This window comes from Sarcophilus harrisii, chromosome 3 (assembly GCF_902635505.1).
Source record: "Sarcophilus harrisii chromosome 3, mSarHar1.11, whole genome shotgun sequence".
In the NCBI taxonomy this organism is placed as follows: Eukaryota; Metazoa; Chordata; class Mammalia; order Dasyuromorphia; family Dasyuridae; genus Sarcophilus; species Sarcophilus harrisii.
This window is the reverse complement of record NC_045428.1, coordinates 989,432-1,015,253: the sequence shown is the minus strand read 5'-3', so window position 1 is coordinate 1,015,253 and position 25,822 is coordinate 989,432. Positions and strand designations below refer to the sequence as shown.

The 25,822-nt window shown below is 52.5% G+C and overlaps 1 protein-coding gene across 1 annotated transcript in view; it reads right to left on the bottom strand.

The window, feature by feature from the left end:
* Positions 1-17,071, bottom strand: part of LOC100930962 (transient receptor potential cation channel subfamily V member 3) — a 30,228-nt gene extending 13,157 nt beyond the window's left edge. Inside the window, exons 1-7 of the mRNA XM_031957313.1 lie at positions 16,395-17,071; positions 15,067-15,189; positions 7,818-7,922; positions 7,417-7,503; positions 6,178-6,332; positions 5,276-5,452; positions 4,785-4,925 (exon numbers count right to left, since the gene is read on the bottom strand). Coding sequence (XP_031813173.1) covers positions 4,785-4,925; positions 5,276-5,452; positions 6,178-6,332; positions 7,417-7,503; positions 7,818-7,922; positions 15,067-15,185 — 784 coding nt within the window. The 5' untranslated portion in view covers positions 15,186-15,189; positions 16,395-17,071. The remainder of the gene's footprint in view (positions 1-4,784; positions 4,926-5,275; positions 5,453-6,177; positions 6,333-7,416; positions 7,504-7,817; positions 7,923-15,066; positions 15,190-16,394) is intronic.
* Between the last annotated feature and the right edge of the window lie 8,751 nt (positions 17,072-25,822).

Here is a 25,822-nt window from a genome sequence, read left to right as displayed (position 1 = left end):
AAAATGGACAGTATATCTATAATTTTTAATTTTAAAACTAGCTAGATAGCAAAGTGGTACAGTGGATAGAACTCTGAGTTTGGAAGCAGAAGATTCATCTTCCTGAATTCAAATCTAGCCTCAGACACTTAGTAGTTATGTGACCTGGACAAGTCACTTAATTCTTTAGCTTCAGTTTCCTCATACATAAAATGAGCTGGAGAAGGGAATGGCAAACTGCTCCAGTATATTTGCTAAGAAAACACCAAATGGACAAGCACAACTGAAATGACTAAAAAGCAACAAAAACTAAAATATTGAAGGAGTACAAGTACCCTTTCAAATAAAAAAAATTCAACTAAAAAATAAAGCAAGAAAGAAATCAAGGACCTGAAGAGAATTTGGGGACAGTTAGAGCTCAACCATCTCTGGCAATTATTGACTAATAATAAAAAGAAGTACACATAGTTCTCAACTGTACACATACTATCTATGCAAAAATCAAGGGCATAAAACCCTCATAAATGGAAAAAAACAACACAAAAGTATTAAACATCTTTTATGGGCCATAATGCAACATAATTACATTCAATAAAATGTGCTGAGGAAATGATTAAGCCATTCAAGATTAAATAGCTTGGTTCTTACCCCAAGGAGATACTAAAGAAGGGAAAGGGACCAGTATGTGCCAAAATGTTTGTGGCAGCCCTGTTTGTAGTGGCTAGAAGCTGGAAACTGAGCGGATGCCCATCAATTGGAGAATGGTTGGGTAAATTGTGGTATATGAATGTTATGGAATATTATTGTTCTGTAAGAAACGACCAGCAAGATGAATACAGAGAAGCTTGGAGAGAATTACATGAACTGATGCTAAGTGAAATGAGCAGAACCAAGAGATCATTATATACGTCAACAACGATACTGTATGAAGATGTAATCTGATGGAAGTGGATTTCTTTGACAAAGAGACCTAATTCAGTTTCAATTGATCAATGATGGACAGAAGCAGCTACACCCAAAGAAAAAAAACACTGGGAAATGAATGTAAACTGTTTGCATTTTTGTTTTTCTTCCTGGGTTATTTCTACCTTCTGATCCAATTCTCCCTGTGCAACAAGAAAACTGTTTGGATCTGCACACATACATTGTATCTAGGATATACTAGGACATATTCAACATATATAGGACTGCTTGCCATCTAGGGGAGGGGGTGGAGGGTGGGAGGGAAAAATCGGAACAGAAGTGAGTGCAAGGGATAATGTTGTAAAAAAAATTTACCCTGGCATGGATTCTGTCAATAAAAAGTTACTATAATAAAAAAATAAATAAATAAAATTAAAAACTAAATAAATAAATAGCTTGGTTCTAAGAATTTCTAGGTCAAAGAATAAGTTGTTGAAACAATAGATATTTTCATTAAAGAAAATAGCAACAATGAGAAAACATATCAAAATCTTAGGGATGCATTTAGAGCAATCTTTAGGGAAAAATTTATAACTCAAACCATTTAATCAACAAAAGAAAAAACAAATCAATGAATATAAAACCAGAAAATCCAACAAATTAAAATAATCCAATTAAATGTCAAAACAGAAAATTTGAAAATCAAAGAAGAGATTAACAAAACCGAAAAAGAAAATTAATTTTAAAATAGTTAAAAAACCCAATTAAACTGATAAATCATTAGCTAACTGTTAAAAAGGAAAGAACAATGAGAAAATTCAAATTACCAGTATAAAAATGAAAAATTATAATCGAAAACAAATGAAGAAAAATATAAAGGAAATCCCTAGAAATCATTTAATTCAATTATATGTCAATAAAATAGACATCCTAAATAAAATGGAGATATATATATTTGCCAAAGTGTACAATGCTCAGATAAACAAGACAAGAAATTAAATAACCAAATTTCAGAGTTAAAAAAAAAAAAAAGAATAACCAAGTTCCCAAATGGGAGGAAAAACCGTGAGCAGATAGATTTGTAAGCAAATTCTATCGAATATTAAAGAACAATTAATTCTAATATTATACAAACTATTTGTAAAATTGGAAACAAAACTTGCTAAATTTTCTTCTGTGATAAGAAGGAGAAAAATGTGGACCAATATTCATTGTTGCAAAATTTTAAACAAAATATCCACAAGGAAACTATAGCAATATAACACAAAGATTATAGACTATTACAAAGTTGGTTTATACCATGAATAGAGAACTAGTTCAATATTAAGAAAACTATCAATATAATATACACATTAATAATAACAAAAAGCATATGATTTTTAAATGGAGGTAGAAAAAGCTTTTGACAATATATAACACCTATTTCTGTTACTAGAAAGCATAGGAATAAATGATCTTTCTTTAAAATGATAAGTAATATAATAACATATTAAAAGGCTGAAGTAGGGACCTTTCCAATAAGATTAGAGGGAAAGAAAGAATGCATATTGTTACCACTACTATTTGATGCAGTACTAGTTCAATCAATCAGCATATATTAAATATTTATTATATGCCAGATAACTGCACTAAGTGCTGGAAATGCTAGCTAGAGCAAGAAGACAAAAAAAAAAGAAAAAAAAAAGGAATTTAAGAAATAAGTATAGGCAAAGAGGGAACAAAATTATTGGGTTTTTGCAAATAATAGATAATTCACTTAAAGAGACCTAGACAGTCAACTAAAAAAATCAGTCCAACAATAATTTCAGGATATAAAAGAAATTGATATAGATATAGTATTTCTGCATATTACCAAAAAAACCCAGAAAGAAATAGAAGGAGTCATTTCATTTTAAATAACCACAAAATGTATAAAATATTTGGGATTTCTTTCTGCTAACATACCCAGAAACTACAATTATAAAACATTTGTTACACAAATATATAGAACCAAATAAGAAGAGAAATATTAACTCCTGAAGTCAATAAAATGATACTTCCTAAATTAATTTACTCATGTGGTTCCATACAAATAAAATAACCAAAGTATTATTTTAGAGAGCTAGCAAAGTGAGATTTATCTGAAGGAACAAGAGATCAAAAATCCCGAGAAAAATCATGAAAAAAAAAAAAAGCCAAGGAGACAAGGAGTCTAGTAGGACCAGAGCATAAAGCATAGCACAACGCAGGACCAATTGGCATGATCTGGTATTGGTTAAATCCATTGATCTGTGGAACAACGCAAATGTGCACATCGGCCTAGGACTTGACAAACCCAAAGTCTCAGCTCCTACTTGACAAAAACCATTGGGTAAACTGGAAAGCAGTATGGCAGAAACAAAGAACAGACCAACATCTTATACCATACAGCAAGATGAAATCCAAATGCACACATGGGTTAAACATAAGGAGTGACATCATCCACAAATTAGAAGAGCCGAGAAGACATTACTTGTCCTATTAATATATGGAGGAAAGTTTAGGGACTTTATAATGAAAGTTTATCCTAGAATTTATCATGAAAGATAAAATGGGCAATTCTGATTAGAGAAAATATAAAATGTTTTTACACAATAAAAACCAAAATAGTTAAAATTGGGAGGGAGACATGATTTGAGCATAAAGGATGATACCCTAAACAAATCAGGAGAGCAAGGAATGATTTACCTATCAGATCTTTGGAAAAGAAAGGAATTTATGACCAAAGAACTGATGCTGAGCTCAACAAGCTGAACCAGGAACATATTATACACAATAATAGCAAGAAGGTGTGATGATCAATTATGGAAGACGTGGTTCTGCTCAGCGGCTCAGTAAGCCAAAGCAATCCAAAGCAATGGACAGGAAATGTCATCTAATCTAGAACAACTAAGGAGACTGAATGTAAATCAACACATGCTATGTTCGCTTCTTTTTTCTGTTTTTTTTTTTTTAATCTCTCCCATGATTTTCCCCTTTTGCTCTGATTTTTCTCTCCCAACATGATTCATAAAGCAATGTGTATTAAAAATAAATAAAATTTTAAAAAGCAAAAAAAAAGAAGAGGGACAGATAATCAGAGTGGGGGAATTGTTTGCAGCAAGTTGCTCTAATCAGGGTCTCATTTCTAGATATATAAAGAACTGTTTTTAAATAATGTATTTTATTTTTCAAAATCCACGCAAAGATAATTTTCAACATTCACTCTTGCAAAACCTCATGTTCCAAATTTTTCTTCCCCTCTCTCTTCCCCAGATGGCAAGTGATCCAAAACAGGCTAAACACGTGGAAACATATTTCCACAATATCATGCTGCATAAGAAAAATCAGCAAAAGGGGGAAATGAGAAGGAAAAAACCAAGCAAACGACAACTGAAAGCTGAAAGTACTATGTTGTGTTCCGTATTCCATAAGAAACTGTTTCAAATCCATAAGAGTGAAATCATTCCCCAAATGACAAATTGTCAAAGGATATCAATGAGCAGTTTCTAAGGAAGAAATGCAAGCTATCAATAGCTATATGGGGAAAAAACTACAAATCACAAGTAATTAGAAAGGCAAATTAAAGGAATTCCAAGATTCTATCTCACACTCATCAAATTGGCAGCTGACAAAAAAGAATGGCAAAATGCTGGCAAGCCATGGGGAAACAGGCGTACTGATGCATGATTGGTGGAGCTGTAGAGTGGTCTGATCATTCGGGGACCGTGATCTCAACACTTCTAAACTTTGACCAAATGACTAGTTCTATGTCCCAAAGAGATCAGAAAAAGCTGGAGTACAGGGCAGGGGATGGGATGGAGAGGAAGGGGTGGGACCCATGCTACCTATTCTGGGTGACCCCAGCTCCCCTCAGGACTGGCTGCTGAGAGCCCCCCACCTACCAAAGTAGAAGCCTTCGTGCTTGTGCTTGGGGTTAAAGAATAAACCTTTGGCGTGGGCGTTGACATCAGCCCCGTTATCGATCAGGGTCTTGGTGATGGCCACCTGCCTGCGCTCAATGGCGATGTTCAAGGCCGTCTGTCCTACAACAAACCAAGGCAGATCCGTCAGGGCCTGGGGGCAAGGAGAAGGCAGGCCGGGGAATTCTCAGGTTGCTCTTGCTTTCCAGTTTCGGGGGTTTGCCCATGAAGATCCAGCCCTGGAAGGTATCAGTGTTTGCCTAGGAGAGGGGGCAGCCCCAGCTCCTCCTGCCCCGCCCGGTCCCCTTTCTGATCATACACCCTGGGGATCTTTGGCTGACCATGTCACTGTATCGAGCCTCAGTTTCCCTATCAGACAGAACTTTTCTGTGGGTGGGTGGGGGGTGATTCCAGGGGCAGCAGGGGGAACATGGTTCTCTCAGGACCCCCCAGGAGGAGCCCCTGCATCCCACCTCTGTAGGCTTCCTCTGTGTACTCCGCATTGATGAACTGCTCCAAAATGCCATTTTCTTCAGCAAAGGTGAGCAGGGTTCTGACGACTTCCTCGGTGTTGGGGTTGATGTTCAGCAGGGCCTTCATGAGACACGTCTTCCCAGTGTCGGAGGCTGTGAGCTTGTGCATCAGGTAGTCTGTGGGCATGAACGAGCCTGGGTGGATGCTGGCCACAGCGGGGCTCCAGCCGTCCCACCCCATGATGCTCCTCCCGGGGCTGAGATTGCGCCAGCCCCAGCAGCAGCTCCCTCCCGCCAGCCCTGGCAGCTTCTCCCTCCCGCCAGCCCTGGAAAGTGGGGACTCCGGGTTCTCTGGGCCTTGGGGCTTAGGGAGGCCAGAGCAGGGGGAAGGAGTGTCGCCCAGCATGTCCACAGGACCTGGGTCACACAGGAGGTGCTTAATAATTGTTGAGTGAACGAATGTCTCCTCCTCCCACTGCCAAAGAATGGCAGCTCTCCAAGGGCAAGTCCTTCCAGTGCCTCGCTGCACAGAAAGTGCCGAATAATGTTTGGGGGACTGAGAAAAATACTCACTTTAGCTCCGCCCTCAGTGGCCCACAATAGACCCTGCAGGTGGAGGGGAAGGAAAGGAGGGAGGCAAGGAGGGAAAGAGGGAGGCAGGGAGGCAGGGGGAGGCAGAGGGAATATAGGAGGGGAGGGGGGAGATGATGAATGATAGGGAAGAAGGAAAGAAGGGAGGGAGGGAAGAAGGGAGGGAGGATGAAAGATAGAGGAGAAGAAGGGAGGGAGCACAAAAGGGAGGATGGAGGATGGAGGGAGCATTAACGGGAGGGAGGTTAGGGAGTGAGGATGGGAGCAGGGAGGAAGCCAGAGGACGCCGGGGCGGGGGAGGCAGCACTGACCCATCGGGTCCATGGTCCTGCGCCTCCTGGCCAGCTCCCAGAGCTCCGTGAGCAGCACGCTCAGCTCCTCCACGCTGCCCTCCGCTGCCGCCGCGAAGAGGCGCTTCTTCAGCCTCTTTCTGTTCCTCTTCTGCTCCTCCTTGGCTAGACTGACGCTGAGTGCAGGGAGGGAGCAGAGCGCCGGGAGTCAGAGCCCCGTGCCCCCGCCCAGAGCTGACCCTCCCTCCCCGCGGGCGCGCCCCAATCTCTTCCCGGCCGCGGACTAACCGCTGCCCTCCGCTCCTCCCCAAATGCGGCTCCCAGCCCGGCCAGTTCCCGGCTGCTTCTTCCTACACTCAGGCCCTTGAAAGGGGTCCCCTCGGCCCCCAAGCTCAGTGACACTTGGGAGGATTGATGTTTGGTGAGAGCCGGCCGGCAGGCTCACCAGTCACCTCAGTTTCCTCATCCATAAAATGGGCGGGTGACCTAAGAGCTGGATGTGGACAAGGGTGGAGCAGCAGCATCAGCACCATTGCTGGGCTCCCAACGTCCAGTGCCCGGCTCTCTCAGCCCAGTGCCCGGCTTCCCAGGACCCCCTGGCTGCTAGTAAGGAGGAGGCTTGATTCCCTGGCCCAGGGGCTGGGGCCTGAGGAGAGGAGGAGGGCAGGTTGACACAAGAAGGACCCCCGGCCCTGGGGAGCCACCCCATCGACAGCTCCAGAGGCTGCTGCTAAGGGACTGTCCCAGCCACCCATTTTACAGCTGAGAAACTGAGGTAAAGAGGCAAAGTCGTTGGCCAGAGGCTTCGTCAGCTGAGGGCTTCCCCACGGGACTCCACGGTGGATCCTGTCAGGCTCACGGCCCCTGCTTCTGGTGACCTCTATGGCAGCCCGCCCCCCCTTTTCTGCCCTCGGCTCGGGGGCTCCAAGGCCTCCACCCCCCACAGTCGCTGCCCGGTGACCGGGGTCTCATTCTCGCCTCCATGGGCGCTCTTGCCTCAGACATCATCTCCCCAGCCCCTCCCCTCAGGGACAAGGAAACAGGCCCAGGAAGGCCGGGCCCTTCTCAGACTCCACAGCAGCCAGACCCCCGGCCTCCAGGCCCTCCATCCCTGCTCCGCCTCGGATCCCAAGGGCTGCTGGGACAATGGTGCGGAGGCTTCCTTTGGGAAGCCCTTCCAGGGGCTGTATGGGCTCTCTGGGTCTGTCCCAGACCCAGCCAGCTGCGCCCCAAAGATCCAGGGGGGCCGACCTCACTTACCATGGGCTGTTGGGATTTGAGGGCGTCTCCGTGATGTCGTCCTGAGGGGACTGGGGAGAATCCATGTCATCGCAGTGCCCGGGGTTGCTGCCAGGGAGGAGAAGGGGCTGAGAGGAAGCCACAGGGCAGCAGCACAAGGGGCGCAGGTGGTCGTGGGGGGGAGCAGGGAAAGCTTGGTGCTCAGGAGGAGCTGGGGAGGGGGAGGGGCAGGGACACTGCAGCTGCCCCAGCTTCTGGGATGAAGGCTGCCCCCGCCGACTTCCCTGCTGGGCCCTGCTTGTACCCCGAGTCAGGGGCCTCCAGGAAGCCTCTGGCCGCGGGTGGCCTGGGTCTGCTCTCGCTCTCCTCCCCCCCAGACCCACCCCCAGGCACACTTAGGTGCTTTCTGTGGACTCGCTCACCATTGGCGGATGTTGGAGTCCATGGGCTTGGGGAAGATGGGAGGAGAAGGTTTGTTGGCGGCCGGGTTGGGTTCGAAGCCTTCAATTTCAAGAAAGAAGTGGGCGCTGTGGGATACGGGTGAGAGGGGCTCATTGGGCGCCCAGAGCCGGCCTCCCCACTGGCCTCCCCCGCTGAGGCTGCCGCGCCCGCCTCCAGTCACCGGCCAGGGCCGAGCTGTCTGGGTCAGCCAACAAGTGGATGCAGACCCGACCCCCGGGCTTCCTCCCGGTCCGGTTGGTGGCCAACTCCAGCCCATACAGTCAGACCCAATGCGGGCAGCCCGGCCCTTCCCTTCCCCCCCAGGCTCCCAGAAGCTCCGGCCAGGGTGGCTGAGGGAGCACTGCCCCACGGGCACAGCCACTGCATCTGCGCTGCCAGTGACCCTGACTGGCCTCCCAGCGCCATGAAGCAGCTCCCTTGCCATTCAGCTACCACTAGGGGTACCCCCGGGCTCTGCCCTGGGCCCCCTCCTTGTTTCCCTCTCTCCTGATCTCATCTCCTCCCGTGGGTTTAGTGACTGCTCCCCGTGCTCCCTGAGATTCTCCACTGTCCCAAAGCCTCCCCTCTCCTCTGGCTCTCCCCCACCTCCAATGGGGGTCTAGTAGACCCCCTTGTCTTTCTCCCCAAACCCCCTCCTCTCCCGGTCTCTGTAGAGGACACCCCCTCATCCCACCCTGAGGCTCCCCCCTCTGACCCCACACTGTCTCCCCAGATCCAACATGGTGCCGCGGTCTGGCCACGTCATCCCCCCTCCGGAGGCTGACCCCGATCATGTAAGAGCTCTGGGTGGGTGAGCTCTGCCGACCCCATGTCCCCCAATCCCTCCTCCACTCTGCCCCCAAGAGCCTTCCCTAATCTGTTGTTCAGTTGTTCCTAATCAGAGGGTCTGTCACGGCTGGGAACACAAGGTGAGCGGGAGTGCAGGCCCAAGGCAGAAATGGGCCGGGGATGGTGGGGGACAGAGAGCCGGCCGAGCTCACCCCGCAGCTCTCGGGTCAAGGATGAGGTGTGTGGCTTGACTCACCAGCTGGAAAGGCCCCGGCCAGGCCAGTCCCCCCCACCAGCCAGGCCAGTTCCTTGCCCCCCGGGCCAGCTCCCCGCCCCCCTGCCCACCAGGCCTGTTCCCCAACCTGCCAGCCTGGCCCGTGGGCCCCAGGTGACTCATGGTGTCTCCTTCGGTGGGGGGAGGAGCCCAGCTGTCCCCATGGACCTGGCCCTGTGCCTTCAGGAAAGCCAGCCTGACACAGGTAGAGGCAGAACCTGGCATGTGGGCAAGGGATCCCTGCCCTGGTAGCCTGGCATCCCGCCACCCCCTTCCAGGAACCCGCCTGCCCCGCCCGCAGCAGTGGAGACACACGTGCACAAAGGCACACACGTGTGCACCTGCCCCAAAAGGGCCCTTGCTGCCACTGGCTCCCCTTGCCCAACTCCTGTCTCTGTGGGGGCACTAAAGGAGGCCCAGTCCCAGAGGCAGGCCCGGCAGGGGAGGGGGCCGTGGGGCCTTCTTGGGTCTTGTATTCACAGCTCATGGGCTGGAGGCAAGAAGGGCCCCTGGGATCAGGGGGCAGAGCAGGAATAAGCAGGACCCCCCAAGCCAGAGGCAGGGCCCCCTTTCTCAGGTTCTACCCCTTGCAGAGTCGGCACAGAGGAAGGCAGGGGGCGGGGCTTACCCCCTCGAGGGGCAAAGAGCCCCCACAGTCCCATAACTTGGCACCGACAGAAGGGGGCTAACCTTGGGGCCCCCCTGAATCCCACACCATTCCTGGCATCACAGCTGACTTTTCAGGGTCTCCATTTCATCCTCGAACCCTTGCCCACCCTTCCTCCTCACCAGGGCCGCTGCAGTGAGCCCGGAAGCCCCATAGGCAGCCGAGTCTGAGCAGAGGGTGGGAACATCCTGGTCCAGGGCCCCTGGAGCTGCGCTGGGGACGCTGGGCAATGACTAAGTCAGGGTCTCCGAAGGTAATGCAATATTATATTCTGTAAGAATCAATGAGCCGGCTGGTTTCAGAAAAGCCTGAAAGACTCACAGGAACTGATGCTGAGTGAAGGGAGCAGAAGCGGGAAAACACCATATACAGTAACAAGATTACGTGGTGATCCACTGGGATGGACGTGGCTGTTTTCAACAACCAGGGGATCCAGGGCAATTCCGATAGACGGGTTGGAAAGGGCATCTGCACCCGGAGGGAGAACCCCAGAAACTAAGCTGCAGTGTACGCCTTTTGCGGCCGTTGTTTGTGTCTCTTTTTCTCGTGTTCTTTTCCCTTTTGATCTGATTTTTCTTGCACAGCAAGGTTCAGAACTGCACGTGTTTAAGCCATATTGGATTCCTTGCTGTCTTGGGAAGGGGGCAGAGGGGGAGGGAGGGGAAAATTGGAACACAAGGTTTTGCAAAGGTGTTTGCATATGTTTGGAAAAGTAAAACACTTTTTACAAATGCGGTGTGGCCTTCCCCGTTGGAGTCTAAGCTCCTCGGGGGCTCATTTATTTCACCTCTCCAAGATCTACCACATAGTAGGTGCTTAATAGATGCCTTCTAGCCAACAAATGACTATTTCTCAAGGCTGCTGCTCAGGCAAGGATGGCGGTCTTTGACGTAGTTATCCCCGGAGAATGAAGGAGGCTCGGGAGAGGAAGAGTGAGGATTATTCAGGCAAGGTCACCCTAAGCCATGGAGAGCCACCTAAATGTGCTGCGAGGATGTAGCTCTGCCCAAATGGGAGTCCCCCCCACCTCTCACAGGACTGGAAATCCATCCTCACTCAGGAGCGCTCCTCTGGCCAACAAACTGACCTATAGGGAATAGAGCTGCGGGCCTCCAACTCCTCCACAGCAGAGTCTTCCTCAAAGGGATTAGGAGACTAGTTGGTGTTTGGAGAAAAGGGGAGAGCGTGAAGCTATGAAACTCAATAAACCAGTGCTTGATAAACTCAAGAACATCAGTTACATGGGAAAGAACTTCTCATTTGGCAAAAGCTTCAGGGAAAACGAAAGCAGAAATTAGACTTAGAGCCAACATCTTAAAGCACCTCACTCAAAGAGAAGCTGCAAATGATCCTGTGCCCTGGATAGAAATGATCACATCGTAAAGGGGGTAGAAGATAACGAGATCAGGTACCTTTTACAGCCACACCGAGAGGAGAAGTCTTCGGCAAAATGGAACAAGTCAACCAACAGCAATTATTGAATACCTACTATGTGCTGGCACTGTGCTAGGCACTGAGCATACAAAGGAAGGCAAAAGACAGGCCTCTCCTTTCGAAGAGCTCACCATCTAATGGTGAAGATAATGTGGGAACAATTATAGACAAAAAAAGGAGGAACAACCTCAGGGGAACACACTAGAATGAAGGGGCTGGAGAAAAGGTGACATTTTAGCTAAAACTTGAAAGAAACCTGGGAAGCCAGGAGGCAGAGATGAGGTGAGAGAGAATGTGAGAGGGAACATTTGAGGCCTGGGGAGTATTACTTTCCAAAAGTAAAAGTACTTTTAAGTATTTAGGCTCATGCTTCTAAAGTATTCCAGTCTGAGGAACTACCCGAGGTCTGGAGAGGGCTGAGGAACAACCAGCAGGCTGGAGTCCTTAGATTCAAAGGTACAAATACAAGAAGCCTGGAAAGATAGGGGGGCATAGAAAGAAAGATGCTGATGACATGAAACGGAAAAGCATTTATACAAACAAAATCAATGCAGCTTGGCGAAGAAAGGAAAATATCTCTAATAAAAGCTGATATGCAAGACTTATGAGGGAATTAGCACAAACCTGGGGAAATTTCTCTAATAAATATCTGACATATCAGGGAATTAGCACAAACCCTGATAGATAATAATCAGATTTTGTTTGATAGATAAACCATCAAAAGACAGATATTCAACAGATACTGGGGAGGAAAACAGTAAATGAGTAACAAGCCCAGAAGATCGCTCCAAGACAGTAATTAACAAAAAGATAAAATAATAAAAATCCAAACAACTGTGTTTTCACCTCACATGCAGCCAATTGGAAGAAATAGGAGATGCTGGGGGAACTAGAGGAAGAGCTGCCTTTAGGGTTAGGGTTAGACCGATTATTCAGGAAAGCAACTGGAATTGTGCTTGTAAAAAGTGACTCCTGTGTGCCCATGCTTAGGTTCAGAGAGCTTTTCACTAGAGCTTCACTAGAGCCCAAATTGGCCCAGAGAATTAGAAGGAAGGATCCCCTGCACGACAAACTATTCCTAGTGGTGCTTTTTGTGCTGGTGAAGAACTGGGCACAAAACAGCTCCAGCAGGCAGGGAATCTCCACACAAACTGCAGCAGGTGAGTATAAAGGCACATTAATTATCTGCCACAGAAAACAACACTCAGAGAGAAGCAGAGAAATACAGGAAGACCTCACTGCACTGGACACTGAGAAGTGAAGAAAAGTGTACCTAGGGTGTGCACACCCAGTGACTGCCCAATAGCAAAGGGAAGACTCCCTTGAACATTCTGACTCCCCGCAGTAACAGAGCAGAAGAAGCACAGCGAACAGAGGATGGAAAAGATTTGGGGAGATTTCTGCCACAAATCATCCTGCCCGTCGAGAAGGCCGAGCCACCACAGTCGGCCAATAAGGTCACAGTCCCCGTGGAACTGTACCCCATGGGAGGGTCAAAGTGATAGAGACAGCAAAGCACATGGGCCATCCCCATAATGGAGGGGACGGGACCGAGAGAACCCCGGGAGCTGCCCCAGGACGTCTAAAGGATGACAGGAGACCAAAGGGTAAACTCCAGACTCGTTGTCACCCCCAGAAGGGTGACAGAGAAGCCCAGTGATGCTCGGTCCCGACCCCTACTTTCCCATCACTCCCAGATGTGGAGGAGCTGATTGACACACGCATCAAGGGCATCCTCGCTGAAGATCCAGGAGCCTTTAGCAAACTGTGCAGAAAACCACCATCTTCAGTCAAGTCCTACCCTTGGCTATTAGGGGGAGGATGCAAGATGTGGCCTCCTCATTGGTTCACTACAAACCCACATTTGATCCGTTTGAGCAAAATGCTCCTGAATGGGCTCTCCAACAGCAAGGTGATCTCTGTGTATGTCAGAAGCACTCAAGGCTTTTTTCCCCCTGAGGCAATTGGGGTTAAGTGACTTGCCCAGGGTCACCCAGCTGGGAAGTGTTAAGTATCTGAGGCCACATTTGAACTCAGGTTCTCCATCCACTGCACCACCTTGCTGCCTCTAAGACTTTTTTTTTTTTAAGACACAATGAGAGAAATAACCTGGTTCTACAACTTACACACTCATACAATATCAAGTGAGGTCTGAGAAGGGAGATTAAAGAGACTCAGAATCATGTCGCCCTGCCTGTGCCCGAATAGCTGTCCTGTGCCCGATTCACATCGCACACTCTCCTGCTCTGAGATGGAGAAGCTAGCCAAACCTAAGTTTTAAGAGATCCCGGCCAGCGCGCCAAGGGGAGGGCAGTGTGAGGTCCCCAAAAGAGCCCGAGAAAGCCGGCCTTAATTCCGGACCCCTAAGGCCATGGGTCCAGAGCTGGGCTTTCCCTTTATACTAGGGGGCAGCTGGGTGCTCTCCTGGCATGCCCGCCATTGTGGTAGAGTCCCAAAGGAGGAGGGACCCCCAAGAGGTGCCGATGCCCTTGTTTGTGGGGATAACGGAAGGATGGCAGGGATTTGGTTGGAATCAGCTGAGAACGGAAAGCCCTCTGCAAACCTGCCAGCGCCAAAGAAACAGCGTTATTATTATTTCAGCCTCGGGTCGCCCCGTTTCCGTTCTGATAACTTCATTCCCTGAGCCTGCTGAGCCCTACTAATGTTTATGGAGCAATAATGAGGGTATGTTGTTAAACATTTAACTACCACACTCCGGGGCAGGGGGGTGGGGGTGGGGCTCACACTTTACAGCTTCCTCTGCACTGTTTCCCTTTTCTGCAGTCTAGACAGACAAACCCCGACTGTGGTGACTGGTAACTCCCAAGGGATAAACGCTCACACTGAACGAATTCATCCTCGGCTCCCCCACGTAGGGAGCACCTCCGGGACAGGCCCGGCTGCTGACATCAAGCCTCAGAGTATCCCGAGCTGCCTCCATGAGCTCCCCGGTCATCCGGACTTTCGATCCGCACAGGCAAGTCAAGCAGATGAAAGCTGCCCTTTGCCTGGAGGAGCCCAGCTCCTCCAGCCTCCAGATCTTTGCTATGGATGATGCGGAGCTGAGACCCCAGAGAGCAGATGGGGTTGCCTTTGGGAAACCGCCTCTCTTTGGAGGCTTCTCTGTGAGACAGACGCCCGTGAATATTGTGCCAGGGGTTCTGGAAAGAGTCCTCCATGTCCCCTAAGTTTTCCCTTCAAGGCTAACCGTCCCTGTCCCTTCCACAAGTCCTCGGGGCACAGGTTTGTGTGGGAAGACTCCCCGGGCCTGGCTCTGAAGGGCTTGGTGCCCTGGGACCACCCAACACCTCCCGGGGTTCCCCTTTCTGCTCGGGACTGCTCGGGGGCAGCCTGCGTTGAAGCGTGTGGGAGCATCGGAGAAGTGGACGGAGCTGTCCAATCGGGAGATGGTGAAAGGACCTCTGGCCCTCCATGCTTTGTCTGCACGTGGGTACCACGGAGTCCTCGCTCCCCAGACCCCCCTGCACACACGCTGGCCCCGCTGGCCCGAGAGCCCAAGCCGGCCCAGGCTGCCCCTTCTGCTCTGTCCCTTTCCAGAGCATGAGCCTGGCTGGTGATCCCAAGGGGGCATTTCTAGGTCTGGGGGCATCTTCCTGCGCCCAGTGGCCGGGAGTGCCTGGACTCCTCAGCTGGTGCCGCCCTCCCCGGGAGGCTCCCAGAAGTCCTTGGAGGAAAGCGCCCAGTGAGAGCCACGATGGAGGCAAGTGTGGGCTTTGAACCTTCTCCAGCCTACCAGCTAACCGAGATTAGCTCGGTTAAATCCCTTGGCCCAAGCGTCCTCGTGCTATTGGACGCTGTCCCGTGCCCACTTTGGGACAGCTGGATGGTGCCGTGGGCAGGGTCAGGAAGACCTGAATTCAAACTAGAGACATGCCCCTGGGTGAGTCACTTATTCTGTTTGCCTCAGTTTCCTCATCCATCAATGAACTAGAGAAGGGAACGGACCATTCCAGTATCTGCTGAGAAGAGCCCACAAGGGGGCCCGGAGCCAGCTTCTGCTCCGGCCTGGCCTGCAAGGGAGCCGAGAGGGCCGAGCCAGTCCTACCTTTTCTTGGTGGGGGTGACCTCGGCGGGCCTCCTCTCCAGCGGGCACACGGGGGCTGCACTGGGGGTGCCGGTCTTCTTGCCCATCAGCGGGACCATTTCCTTGGGATTCTTGCTCATGTTTCTGAAAGACCACGGCAGGCCCTGTCAGGGCAGGCAGACTCCCGGCCCCCAACTGGTCTCAGAGGGAGATGCCCCAGCCTGGCCGAGCCCAGGGAGAGTGGATGCCCGCCCCAATGCCAGCCTCTCCCGCTGGCACCTGGGCCACATGGCTCACATAATCTCGGAATCAGAGCGGGGCGCAAGGTCAGAGCTGGGAGGGAGAGAGTTCAGAGGAAACGGGCAGGAAGCCAGTCTGGAGCACCAGGGCAAGGGTGGCAGCATCCGGGCCTTCTCCTTTCCAGCCTGGCACATGAGAGGCAGAGCCAGGCAGGCTCCCCCTGCCCTCCCCTGAAAGCCCTCCTCCCACATCCCCTTAGAGCGGAAGGCCCCGAGTCGGGAATGGATCTGGAACCCCCTCTCGCTGGGCGCTCCGCAGCAGGCCACCCCTCTGGACAACCCCTGGAAGTCTTTGGGAACTTGGGGCTCCATTTCCCAAATGGATATGTCTCCATCACCAGAGACAGCCCCAGAGATTGCACCTTCCTCCCCAGGCTGCCGAGACCCCTGCTGGGACAGGAGGCGGGGGCTTGGGCTCTGGGGACGTCCCGGGCGGCCGGACTGGCCAGAGGTGCTCCGGAAGCTCCCCTCCCCCACGGAAGGCCGGCAGGCAGGCGGGCATTCTGGGGAGGCGGCTGCCAGCCCGATCCCCATTAGCCTACTGAGTCATCCCGGCCGGTCTGGAGCCGCCGGCCTCCGCCTGACTCAGTGGTGCGGAAGTGCCAGGCAGCCCTCGTTGCTGCCGCGGGAAAGGCCCCTGTTTCTCTGCTTCCTTCCCCTGCCCCGTCAGCCCCGTGGGCTAGCTGGGGCCTGTGGGGCCAGGCTTGGGCCCCCTGGCCCAGAGGGGCCTGCTCAGGGAGCCCCGCACCCCCAGGCCCTCTCCGGACCCTCCCAGCTTGGCCTGGCTAACAAGTCCCGGGAATCCTCCGGGCCCCTCCTCCTCAGCCCCCAGTCCCAGACAGAAGCCCGGAGTCAGATTTCCAGCAGCCTGCCGGGACCTGTCCCCCTGGCTCCCCTCCCGGCAGGTGGGGTAAGACAACGGGGAAAATCTGGCTTTTCCAGGACCCTGACCCAATCCCAGCTCTCTCTGGGACTTAGCAGCCTTAGCAGATGGGCCCGGACTGGAGAGCCCGCCCGAGGACCCACCCCCAGGACCGGGCCCGGCCTTACCGTGGGCCTGAGACGACTAGGATGGGACGGGCCCCCTCCCCGGAGGCGGTGGCAGGGCTGAGGCCGGGGGCCCTGGGGTCGGCCCCCCCGGCTGGAGCTGAGCGGAGGAAGGCCAAGGGTGGGAGGCCCACATCCCGCCGGGCCCCGGCCTCCCGGAGGCAGGTGGGGAGGAGCACAGCCGTCAGGTGCGGGGTCACGCCTGGAATGAGGCGGCAGCAGGAGAACTGGCTGGGTTACGGGGGCCGGCAGGAGTGACACCGCGGCTGGGGGCCCGCCACTTCAGAGGCCAGCCCGGCGGGTGAGGCCATGAGTCACGTCGGCGCCCGCCGCCCACACGGGGGCCGGAGGAGGCCCTGCCCGTCCCCATGGCGTCCTCGCCCACCGGCCTCTGGCAGCCGGCTGCGCCTCTCGCCCATAGCGGGGCCCGTGGGGGCTCCTCCGAGGGCCAGGCTGGCCGGCAGCACCCCCAGTCGGCCCCAGGAGGGGAAGGGCCATCATGTCCCTCCGAGGGTCCGGCACTGGGGCGTCTACTTCCCAATCCCTGCCCCCACCTCCTCCCAGCAGCCATCATTCTCCATGACACAGATGAGGAAACTAAGGCTGAGTCGGAAGGGGAGGTGCCCGAGGCGGGAATCGAACCCGTCAGGTGCCGTTGGAGTCACCGAGGCTCTCGGGGCGGGTTCTTTGGCTGAGTTGGGACAAGAACCAAGGTGGGGCTGGGGGACCCCAGGCTGCCCCCTCCTCTCCCCGAGCTGCCCAGAAACTCTGTTTTCCATGTGACTTTATGAGATCCTGAAGGTCTAGCCTCCCTCCCCCCCCAGGCCCAGCAGTGCCCCTGCCCAGCAGCCTCCCCCCAAGCCCCGCAGGGTGCCCCTGCCCAGCAGCCTCTGCTGGACCTACCCCTCACCATCTGGGTGTCCGTGCTGCCTCTCACAAAGGCCCCTGATGCCCCAGCTGTGGGTTCCCCCTGCAAGGGGTCAAAGTGCCCAGGATGCTCTGGGGCCAGACCTGAAGGAGGCTTGCCGGACATCCTCCCCTCCTCCCACTCCACAAGCGATTGTGGCCGCTGTCAGCACCAGTGGTTTGGGGAGTCTGGGGCCCAGCCCTCCTCTGAGTCAGCCCGGGCTGGGGAAGTCCCCCAGGCGCTGTGGCTGCCGCCCAGCCCCACCCCTTCTCCGTGCACCGGCAGGGGACGAGCAGAAGGAAGGACAAAGGGGCGCGGGCACCCCTTCAGGTCACTGGGGCAGCGGGGGGGGGCTGCCCTCATCCCTCCCCCAGGCTCCTCGCCACCTGCACCTCCCACCTCCAAGCTGCAAACACCTAACAGAGGTTAGGCAACAGAGGCGGGGGCAGTCTGAGGTTGTGGCCGGAGTTCAGGTCATGCTAGGGGCAGATCACAGCCAGGGTCAGGGGTCAGCCTGTGGTTGTGGCCGTTTAAGAATCAGTCTGGGCTCAGTCTGTGGTTGTAATCAGGGTCATGGGTCAGTCTGGGGCCAGTTTGAGATTGTGAGCAGGATCGGGACTCAGTCTGTGGATGTGGCCACTTGGGGTTTCCCCAACTTCTATGAAATAAGCAGCAGGGAGGTCGGCCCGACTTCTGGCCTGAAGTGGGGGGATCTGACTGACCCCTCCGTGCCACAGTGGGGTCAGAGGCCATGTCAGAGGGCAGAGGCACCGGGGATGCCAGGGCCTCCCAACCCCTGAGCCTTTCTACTGTGTCAGAGCTTGGCGCCAACGAGGGCAGAGGGCTCACCCATGTGGCCACCTGGCCACAGTCACACCCACCCAACGGGGCCATGGGCTTCACCCTGGTCTTTACCCCATGAGCCTATGAGCTCTTAGTAGGCACCGGCTGTGTGCCAGGCACTGGGCCACGCACTGGCCACACCCGGAAAGGAAGGGCCAGTCCAGCTCGCCGGGGGCCTTCCCCTCGGCGGCTTCCTTCTCCCTAGACCCGACGTCCAGTTGGCCCAAGCCTCCGTGACTGCCGTGGCCAAAGCTCCAGCTTGTTTGGGGAAACCCACAGCAGAAGGGCAGCAGGCTCCTGGAGGAGAAGGCCACAGAGGGCTTTATGGAAGAGGAGGAGGAGGAGCACAAGGAGGAGGAGGAGCAGGAGGAGGAGGAAGAACAGGAGGAGAAGGAGGAGAAAGAAGAGAAAGGGGGGAGGAGGAGGAAAAAAGTTGGGATTTATCAGTGCAGAGATGGCAGGTGACAGTGGAGGGATGAGGAGCCCCAAGAGAGTAAAGGTCCTCATGGTGGAGGCCGCTGAGATGTGAGGCATGGACCAGCATGGTGGAAGCCAGCCCGCTCCTCTTCCAGCCTCAGCTGAGGGCCCACAGGATGTGGAGGTGACCGGCCCTGAGACCCTCCCTCCCTCAAACAGGGGCAATCCTAGAGGCCTCCCTGGCAGAGGCTGCCCTGCCAGAGCCAGGACTCTGGGTTGCTGGAAAGCTGGACAGGGGCGACACCTGTTGGTCAACATAACCGATGACAAGCCTGTGGATCAGCAGAGAGAGAGAGGGAGAGGAACAGAGAGAAAGCAAGAAGAAAAGCCCCACCCCCATCCAGGCCACTGCTAGAAGTCAACTTTCCCATCATCCCACCTGTCCCCCGTCTTCTCAGGTAAGCAGGTACATTCCCTCCAACTGGCCCTTCTGGGACACGGGGGCCAGGCCCTTCAGCCTCCTAGCTGAGTCCTCCAGCAGGGGTTGGGCAAGGGCCAAGGACAGAGGCAAGGTGGCCTTAAGAGTTTAATTGGACAGGCCAGGACAATGGGGGTTCTCCCTTTTGTCAGACAGATATCCTATAATTGGGATATACAGATAAGCCTCTTTGCCCAAGATTTGGGGGCTTGGCTCTACCTCAAGACCCTCCTTGGGATAGGCCCCCCTCTCCTAACCTTCATTCTTCTTAACCAGTCAGTTGGCTTTCAGCCTCAGGAGTGCCCGCTTTTCAAAAGATTTTGTAGACATCTAAGGCCCCAGAATCAGTCTCTTTGTGACCCAGGGGGACAATTAGCCTGTTGTGTTGACGGCTTTCTAGATGTACTCAATGAAATGGACTCTAGTGTACCCAGAAACTATGACTCTTGGAAATCTTCTGTTGTCGCCCCCCCCCCCGAGCAGAGCATGTGACTTCTTTTTGTCTCCGCACCCCAAGTTGTAGCACACTGCCTTCTCGATTGTAGGTGCCTGAGTTAAATTTCAGTAAGAGGGTGGGGGGCAGCCATCCTGTCTGTCAGGGAGACAGCACTGCCCCCTGGCAGCAGTGGCCGTGGGCTGTCTGCACTGCCAGGGAGCCCAGGAGCCCAGAAGACTCCAAGCCCATGGGACTGGGAGCAGTGCCTGGTTACAGTAACACAGTGGAGAAATCCTGAGGTAGGCAAGCTAGGGAGGAGGAAACAAAGTAACAAAGTAATGGGGGAGGAAACAGTTCTTTATAACAAAGTAACAGAGAAGGAAACAGTTCTTTATAACAAAGTAACTAGTCCCTGGTAGCTGTCTCTCTGAGGTCAAATGCATTATCCATTATCTACCACTAGAGGGACTAGAGTAAAGCTGAGAAGGTGCAGTGTGTGTGTGTGTGTGTGTGTGTGTGTGTGTGTGTGTGTCGGGAAGGGGGCAGGACAGCTATACATTCTTTCCCCAGACTTGTGAGCCTCACCTTGGGTTCTCCATCCCCATGACTGACTCCCAGTCTCTAGTCCCGGAAAAGTAGTCTCCCAGTAAAGTCCCTGGATTTTACCTTCTGCCTTGACTTGGGGTCTCACACCTCCACAGCCCCACTTTGCACCAGGACCTTGGCAGGGACCAGCAGCTCCTCTGGCCTTGCACGGGGACCTCCTAGATGCCTTCTCTCGCCTCCACCTACTTCTTCCTTCCTTGGGGTCCCCTGAGTGCCTGCTGGGGCTGACTCCGGCTCAGATCGCCCTCCAGAGGCAACAAAGATAAATTTCTCTTTGAACTTCCCCTCTCTACATCTGACTTTTTTTTTTTTTTTTTTTTTTTTTGCTTCCTCTGCTACCATTAAACACATTTATCTGATGCACGTTTAATTTTGTTCTGCCCCCCCCCCCTTTTCATTCCAAACATTTCTTGGAAACAACAGATTTGCTGTTGTTCAGTCATTTTCCAGTTGGGTCTGGCTCTTTGTGGCCCTTTTGGGGTTTTCTTAGTAAAGAGTCTGGAGCGGTTGGCCACCTCCTGCTCCAGCCCATTTTACAGATGAGGAAACTGAGAGACACAGGGTGCAGGTTCTCACGGCTAAGAAGCATCTGAGGCTTGCATTCGGCCAGCTGAGTCTCAGTGCTTCGCTCCGTGCACTGTGGTGCACATTCAACTGCCCATGCAACAGACTGGGGGCTTTGATTCCCTTACTTAGCATGTCACTCTCTTTTATTTTATTGGATCATTAAGTCCATTTATAGGTAAAGTTCTGGTGTTTTTCTCCATCTCTTTCGTTCATATCACCGGTTTTCTCCATCTTTTCCAGCCGAACATTGCTCCTGCAGTTCATTGGGCTTAAACCCTTTGATGTTAGCTGCTCTCCCGGCTCCCTTATCTGCCCTTTTCTAAGTTCTTTGACTTGCCTTAAATTGATTTGTCTTCTTTCAGTCAGCATTAGATACCCGGTCCTCATTCACTTAAGGGATTCACTTAAAATCTTCCCTCTTCCTTTTTAGTTTTTGGTTTTACTTTTTTCCTCTGAATTTAACACCTCCCCACCCCAACCCCCCCAACATTTCCACTAATAAGTAACAGAGAGAAGGCTCTACCTTCTCCTTTGGAGGATTCTTCCCTTCTGGGAATTCTTTTCTGAGAAGACCCTGGGGCGGGGAGCTGGGCCCCCCTGCTGGGAGAGACCCTTGGGAATGCCGGTATCAGCAGCAAGATGAACACGTGGAACAATAGCCGTCACCAGAGCCCAGCTCCCGGCAGAGCAGCCAAGTGTTAGGTTTCAGGCCCTCTCTGACCTCCTACAGGTGATCTCCCCCCTGCCGCACCTTAGAGCCTCTGGGAAATCTCCAGGACCATTTGGACCTTTGCTGGGGTAGTTCAGAACTCCCTGGTGGGTGGGAGAAGGGGGGCCCTTGAGGATAGACTGGGGAGGAGGGTGGCAGTGATAATGGTGCCAAAACCAGTCCCAGAAGAAAGGGAAACGTGGAGAGAACACAGAGCAGGGCAGGAATATGGCAAGGTGGGCACAGGGGCAGGCATTCAGTAGAGTGGGCACAGGGAAGGGTGGGCACATGAGAGTGGGTACATGGCATGTCAGGGTGCACACAAGGCAGGGCAGGCCCGGGACAGGATGGGCACATAGCAAAGCAGGAGGGGCACATGACAGAGTGGGCATGTAAGACAGGCCCAGGACAAGGTGTTGACAGAGTAGGGCAGGCCAGGGCAGGAGCATGGCAGGGTGGGCACAGAGCAGTGTAAACATGACAAAAGTCAAGTGTCTTGCCCACGATCACACAGCCACGATGTGTTGGAGGCAGAGCTTGAACCAGGTCCTCCCAGCTCAGACAAGCCTCTCTACCCACTGCTCCACACTGCCTGCCCAGTCAGAGTGTTCAAGCAAGCACATGGCACTGTTCTAGTGGGAGGCAGAGGGGGGGTGCTGGGGGACATGGCAGCCGGATGTCCGGGGACTTGGTGGAGGAGCCAGGCACCTGAGGGGATCGCGGTGCTGGGCCCAGACCTGGACAAAGGAGCAGAAGGCCTGCTCACCCTGCCCAGCTTGGGATCGTGGGCCAGCCAAAAATAAGGGGCCAGAGGACAGACCTAGGGACCAAAGGGGGGGAAGGGAGCGGCCGGGAAGGCGGCTGCAGAGCAGGGGGACCTCCCTCCTGATGAGGGCTGCCTCGGAGGGGAGAGAGCGAGCTCCCTGAAACCGGGGCCTCCGAGCGGGAGCTTCAGGCTCCCGTTCCCCTGAGACCTGGCAGCCACTGAGGCAGGCTCTTCCAGCATCCAGGACTCCAGGGCTCCCAGATGCAGCAGCGGCCCAGCCCCCAGTGCTGTTGTCTGCCCACAGAACTGTGGGAGTTCTGGGGAGGGGGGAGGGAAAGAATGACCTCAAGGCCAGAGAATGCTGAGATCCTTGGAGAGTGATGGCTCCATGAGGCAGAAGCAGCCTTGAAGGCCATCATGAGAGGAGGTGGCTCGTCTCTGCTGAGCTGTCAGCTACCACCCCCACCCAAATCCAGGACCGGGAGCCTGGGGGAGATGGCAATCAGGGCCTCCTGAGAACTGAGAGACCCCCAGCCTCCTGATGGGTTTTGTGGCTGCTGGCCAGCCTCCACTTGGGCCATTTCATAGCCTCTGCTTGTTTCCTTTGACTACTTTAGGGATTCTATCGGTACTAGTTCTGAAGGTCACTTTCTGGGACCAGGAGACAGAAAGGGAAGAGGGAGGGGAGGGGAGGGGGACAAACATAGGCAAAGTCATAGAGAGAAAAGTGGGGGCAAGAGACAGAGAGAGAGACAGAGACACAAATACAGAGACAGACGGAGACAGAGAGAGAAGAGACCGAAAGGTAGAAAGAGAGAGAAAGAGAAGGGGAAAGAGAAAGACAGAAACAGAGACACATACACAAAAAGATAGAGACAGAGGCAGACTAAGAGAGAGACACAGAGCTAGATGAAACAGAGACACACAGAGAGATAAATAGGGAGAGAGAGAGACAGAGATAGAAAGAGAGAGAGAGACAGTGAGGAAGAGACAGAAGGAGAGAGAGAGACAGAGGGAGAGAGAGAGAGATAGTGGGTCAAAGAGGCAGAGACAGAGAAAGAAGCAGAGACAGAGAGAAACAGGAGAGAGACAGAGAGGGAGGGAGAGTCAGAGAGAGAGAAAGAGACAGACGGTCAGAAAAGGAAAAGACAGAGAGACAGACACATACACACAGAGACAGAGGCAGAGGCAGAAAGGCAGAAAGAGGGACATAGTGAGAAAGAAAGAGAGACACATACAAAATGAGAGAAAAGGGGAAAAGAGACAGAGACCAAAGAAGAAGAAAGGAGAGATGGGGGAGAGACAGAGATGGAGAGAGACAGAGACAGAGAAAGGGGAGGGGAGAGTGAAAAAGAAAAAGAGGAGGCAGAGAGTCATTGAGAAAGGAAAGGAGGGAGAGAAGAAAAGAAAGAGGAAAGTTGAATAGATAATGTACGTCTGGCACATAGCAGGCACTTAATAAATGCTGGTTCTTACTGTGTGCCAAGTGCTTGGGTTCCACACACAAGCAGGGTGGTCTCTGGCCTCGGGGAGGTCACGTGCTAACGGAGAAGACCCCGTGCGACCCTGAACAAAGCTCATCTCCTTCTGCACCGTCTGGTCCCCATGCCGCGAGAAGGGGCCATTGGACTCTCCAAGGTCTTTGCCGGGTGAAGCTCTGCGCCTGCGGCCCCAACAACACCAGCTGCGGGCCCAAAGGCCAACTCTCACTGACCTCCAGCTTGGGAAGTCCTCCCAGGACGCTCAGATGAGCTGCCAGATGTTTCTGTCTCCTCCCCCCTCCCTATCCTACTCGGGACTGCTGGGGGCTCGGCCGCAGCGCCCCTCCCTGGTCAGACAAGCTGTTAGACTGTCCCCATTTATATCTTGTGGGAAAAGCCCCTCCCTGGACACTGCAGTATGAGATTGTCTGGGAGGGGGCAGAGGGGGGAGATGCTCCCACAACCCTCAGAGATCCTGGACAAGTCTCTCAGGACTTCAGGTCCAGAAGGCTCAACTGCCCGATTTGTTGGCCAAGGCAGGCGAGGGCCCTGTCACCTGCTCCTCCTGCACCAGTTTCAGAGGGAAGCGTGACTGCAGGAGGGCCAGCACCAGTGGTCCCGGGTAGAAGAAGGGAGCCCTCCATTGCCACCTTTGCCTGGGTTCACTCAGTATGGCACCTGCATCAAAAGCTATATTTAAACATTGTTGAAGCTCCGGGCTATTGGACTCTGGACCGTCCCTGGCAAAATTCTAGAACTAGGTTTTGAATAAGAATATTTCAATTTCATTTTTCTCAGTTAAATGGAAAAGCAAGTTGAACATCAGCTTTCATAATTTTTGAGTTGCAAATTCTCTTCTTCCCTTCCTTCCCTCCCCCTCCTTGAGAAAACAAGTCCTTTGCCAATGATTGTACACGAGCAGTCACGTGAAACCTTTCCGGGTTAACCCCGTGGCAAGAGAAAGCAAGACCAGAAACACAAAACCCCAGAAAAATAAAGTAAACAAATGGCTTCTAGCCGTGCCAAGATTCCATCGGTTCTGTCTCTGGACAGACCTTGGGATCGCCTGGGCTCGCCGCACTCCTGAGAGCAGCGAAGTCGACCACAAGTCCGCATCAGGCAATGTTGTTATTGCTGTGAACAACGTTCTGGTTCTGTCCACTTCACTGCATCAGTTTATGTTGGGTCTTCCCAGGGTTTTCTGACGTCATCTTGCTTCTCATTGATTATAGCGCAATAATCTTCCATCCCAGTCATACCCCACAGCCTGTCTGGCTGTTCCCTGAGTGATGGGCGCCTCCCTGACTGCAAATCCCACAAAAAGTTGTTATACGTTTGTTGGGACAGAGCCGTTTCGTTTCTCTTTGATCTCTTGGGGATCATGGTTGTTGTCCTCTGCCCTCAAAGAGGACCAAAATGCATCTCTGCAGTACAGTGGAGTTACAATGTGTCTGACTGTGGCTGACAGGATCAATCCGAGCTCAGAAAGCGCTTCCACAGGTCGGACATATATAGTCCCTATGAACCTCAGGGGAGGGGGGAGCTGATGGGGTTAGGATCCCCTCGGTTCCCGATCAGGGAACCAAAATAATGAGGTTAGTGGTAGTCAGAGAGTTGTTAAAGCCCCCTTATGGTCAGCACAGGTTTTTCATGAAAGAATTCATGAAACCTGAAATATTAATTGGCAAAAATGAAAGTTTATTGCTGGATAGGAAGCCAGCTGTGGCAAGAGACTGTCTTTCTTGGTGGCAAAGACCTATTAAGGAAATGGAGCCTGGCACTGAGAAGAGAATGCCTTCTCTGGAGGCAGGATCCTAGAAGCTGCTTTGGACCTTCTGCAAAGTCCTATTAGGGAAATGGAGGCTGAACTGCGAGAGAATACCTTCTCAGCAGGCAAGGTCCTTGCAAGCTGCTCTGGACCTTGTGCAAAGAACGAGTTCAGAAACTGCCCTTTAGAAGGAATCTTGAGGCTTCAGATTGCAGGTTGAAAGAAAGACAAAGTTCCCAGGCCTAGATGCTTATCCATATCCAGCCCAGATCTCCAATTGGAATTAATGACACTTCAAAAGGGGTTCTTTTGGACCAAGATTTCTAATTGAATCAAAGGGTCTGGCATCCCTAACTTATCTGGGGAGAGATTCTGAAAGGGATCACAGATCAAAAGGAAACACAGGTTCAGAGTGATAATTTTAAAGGGAACACAGTTTCCCTCGCCATTCAG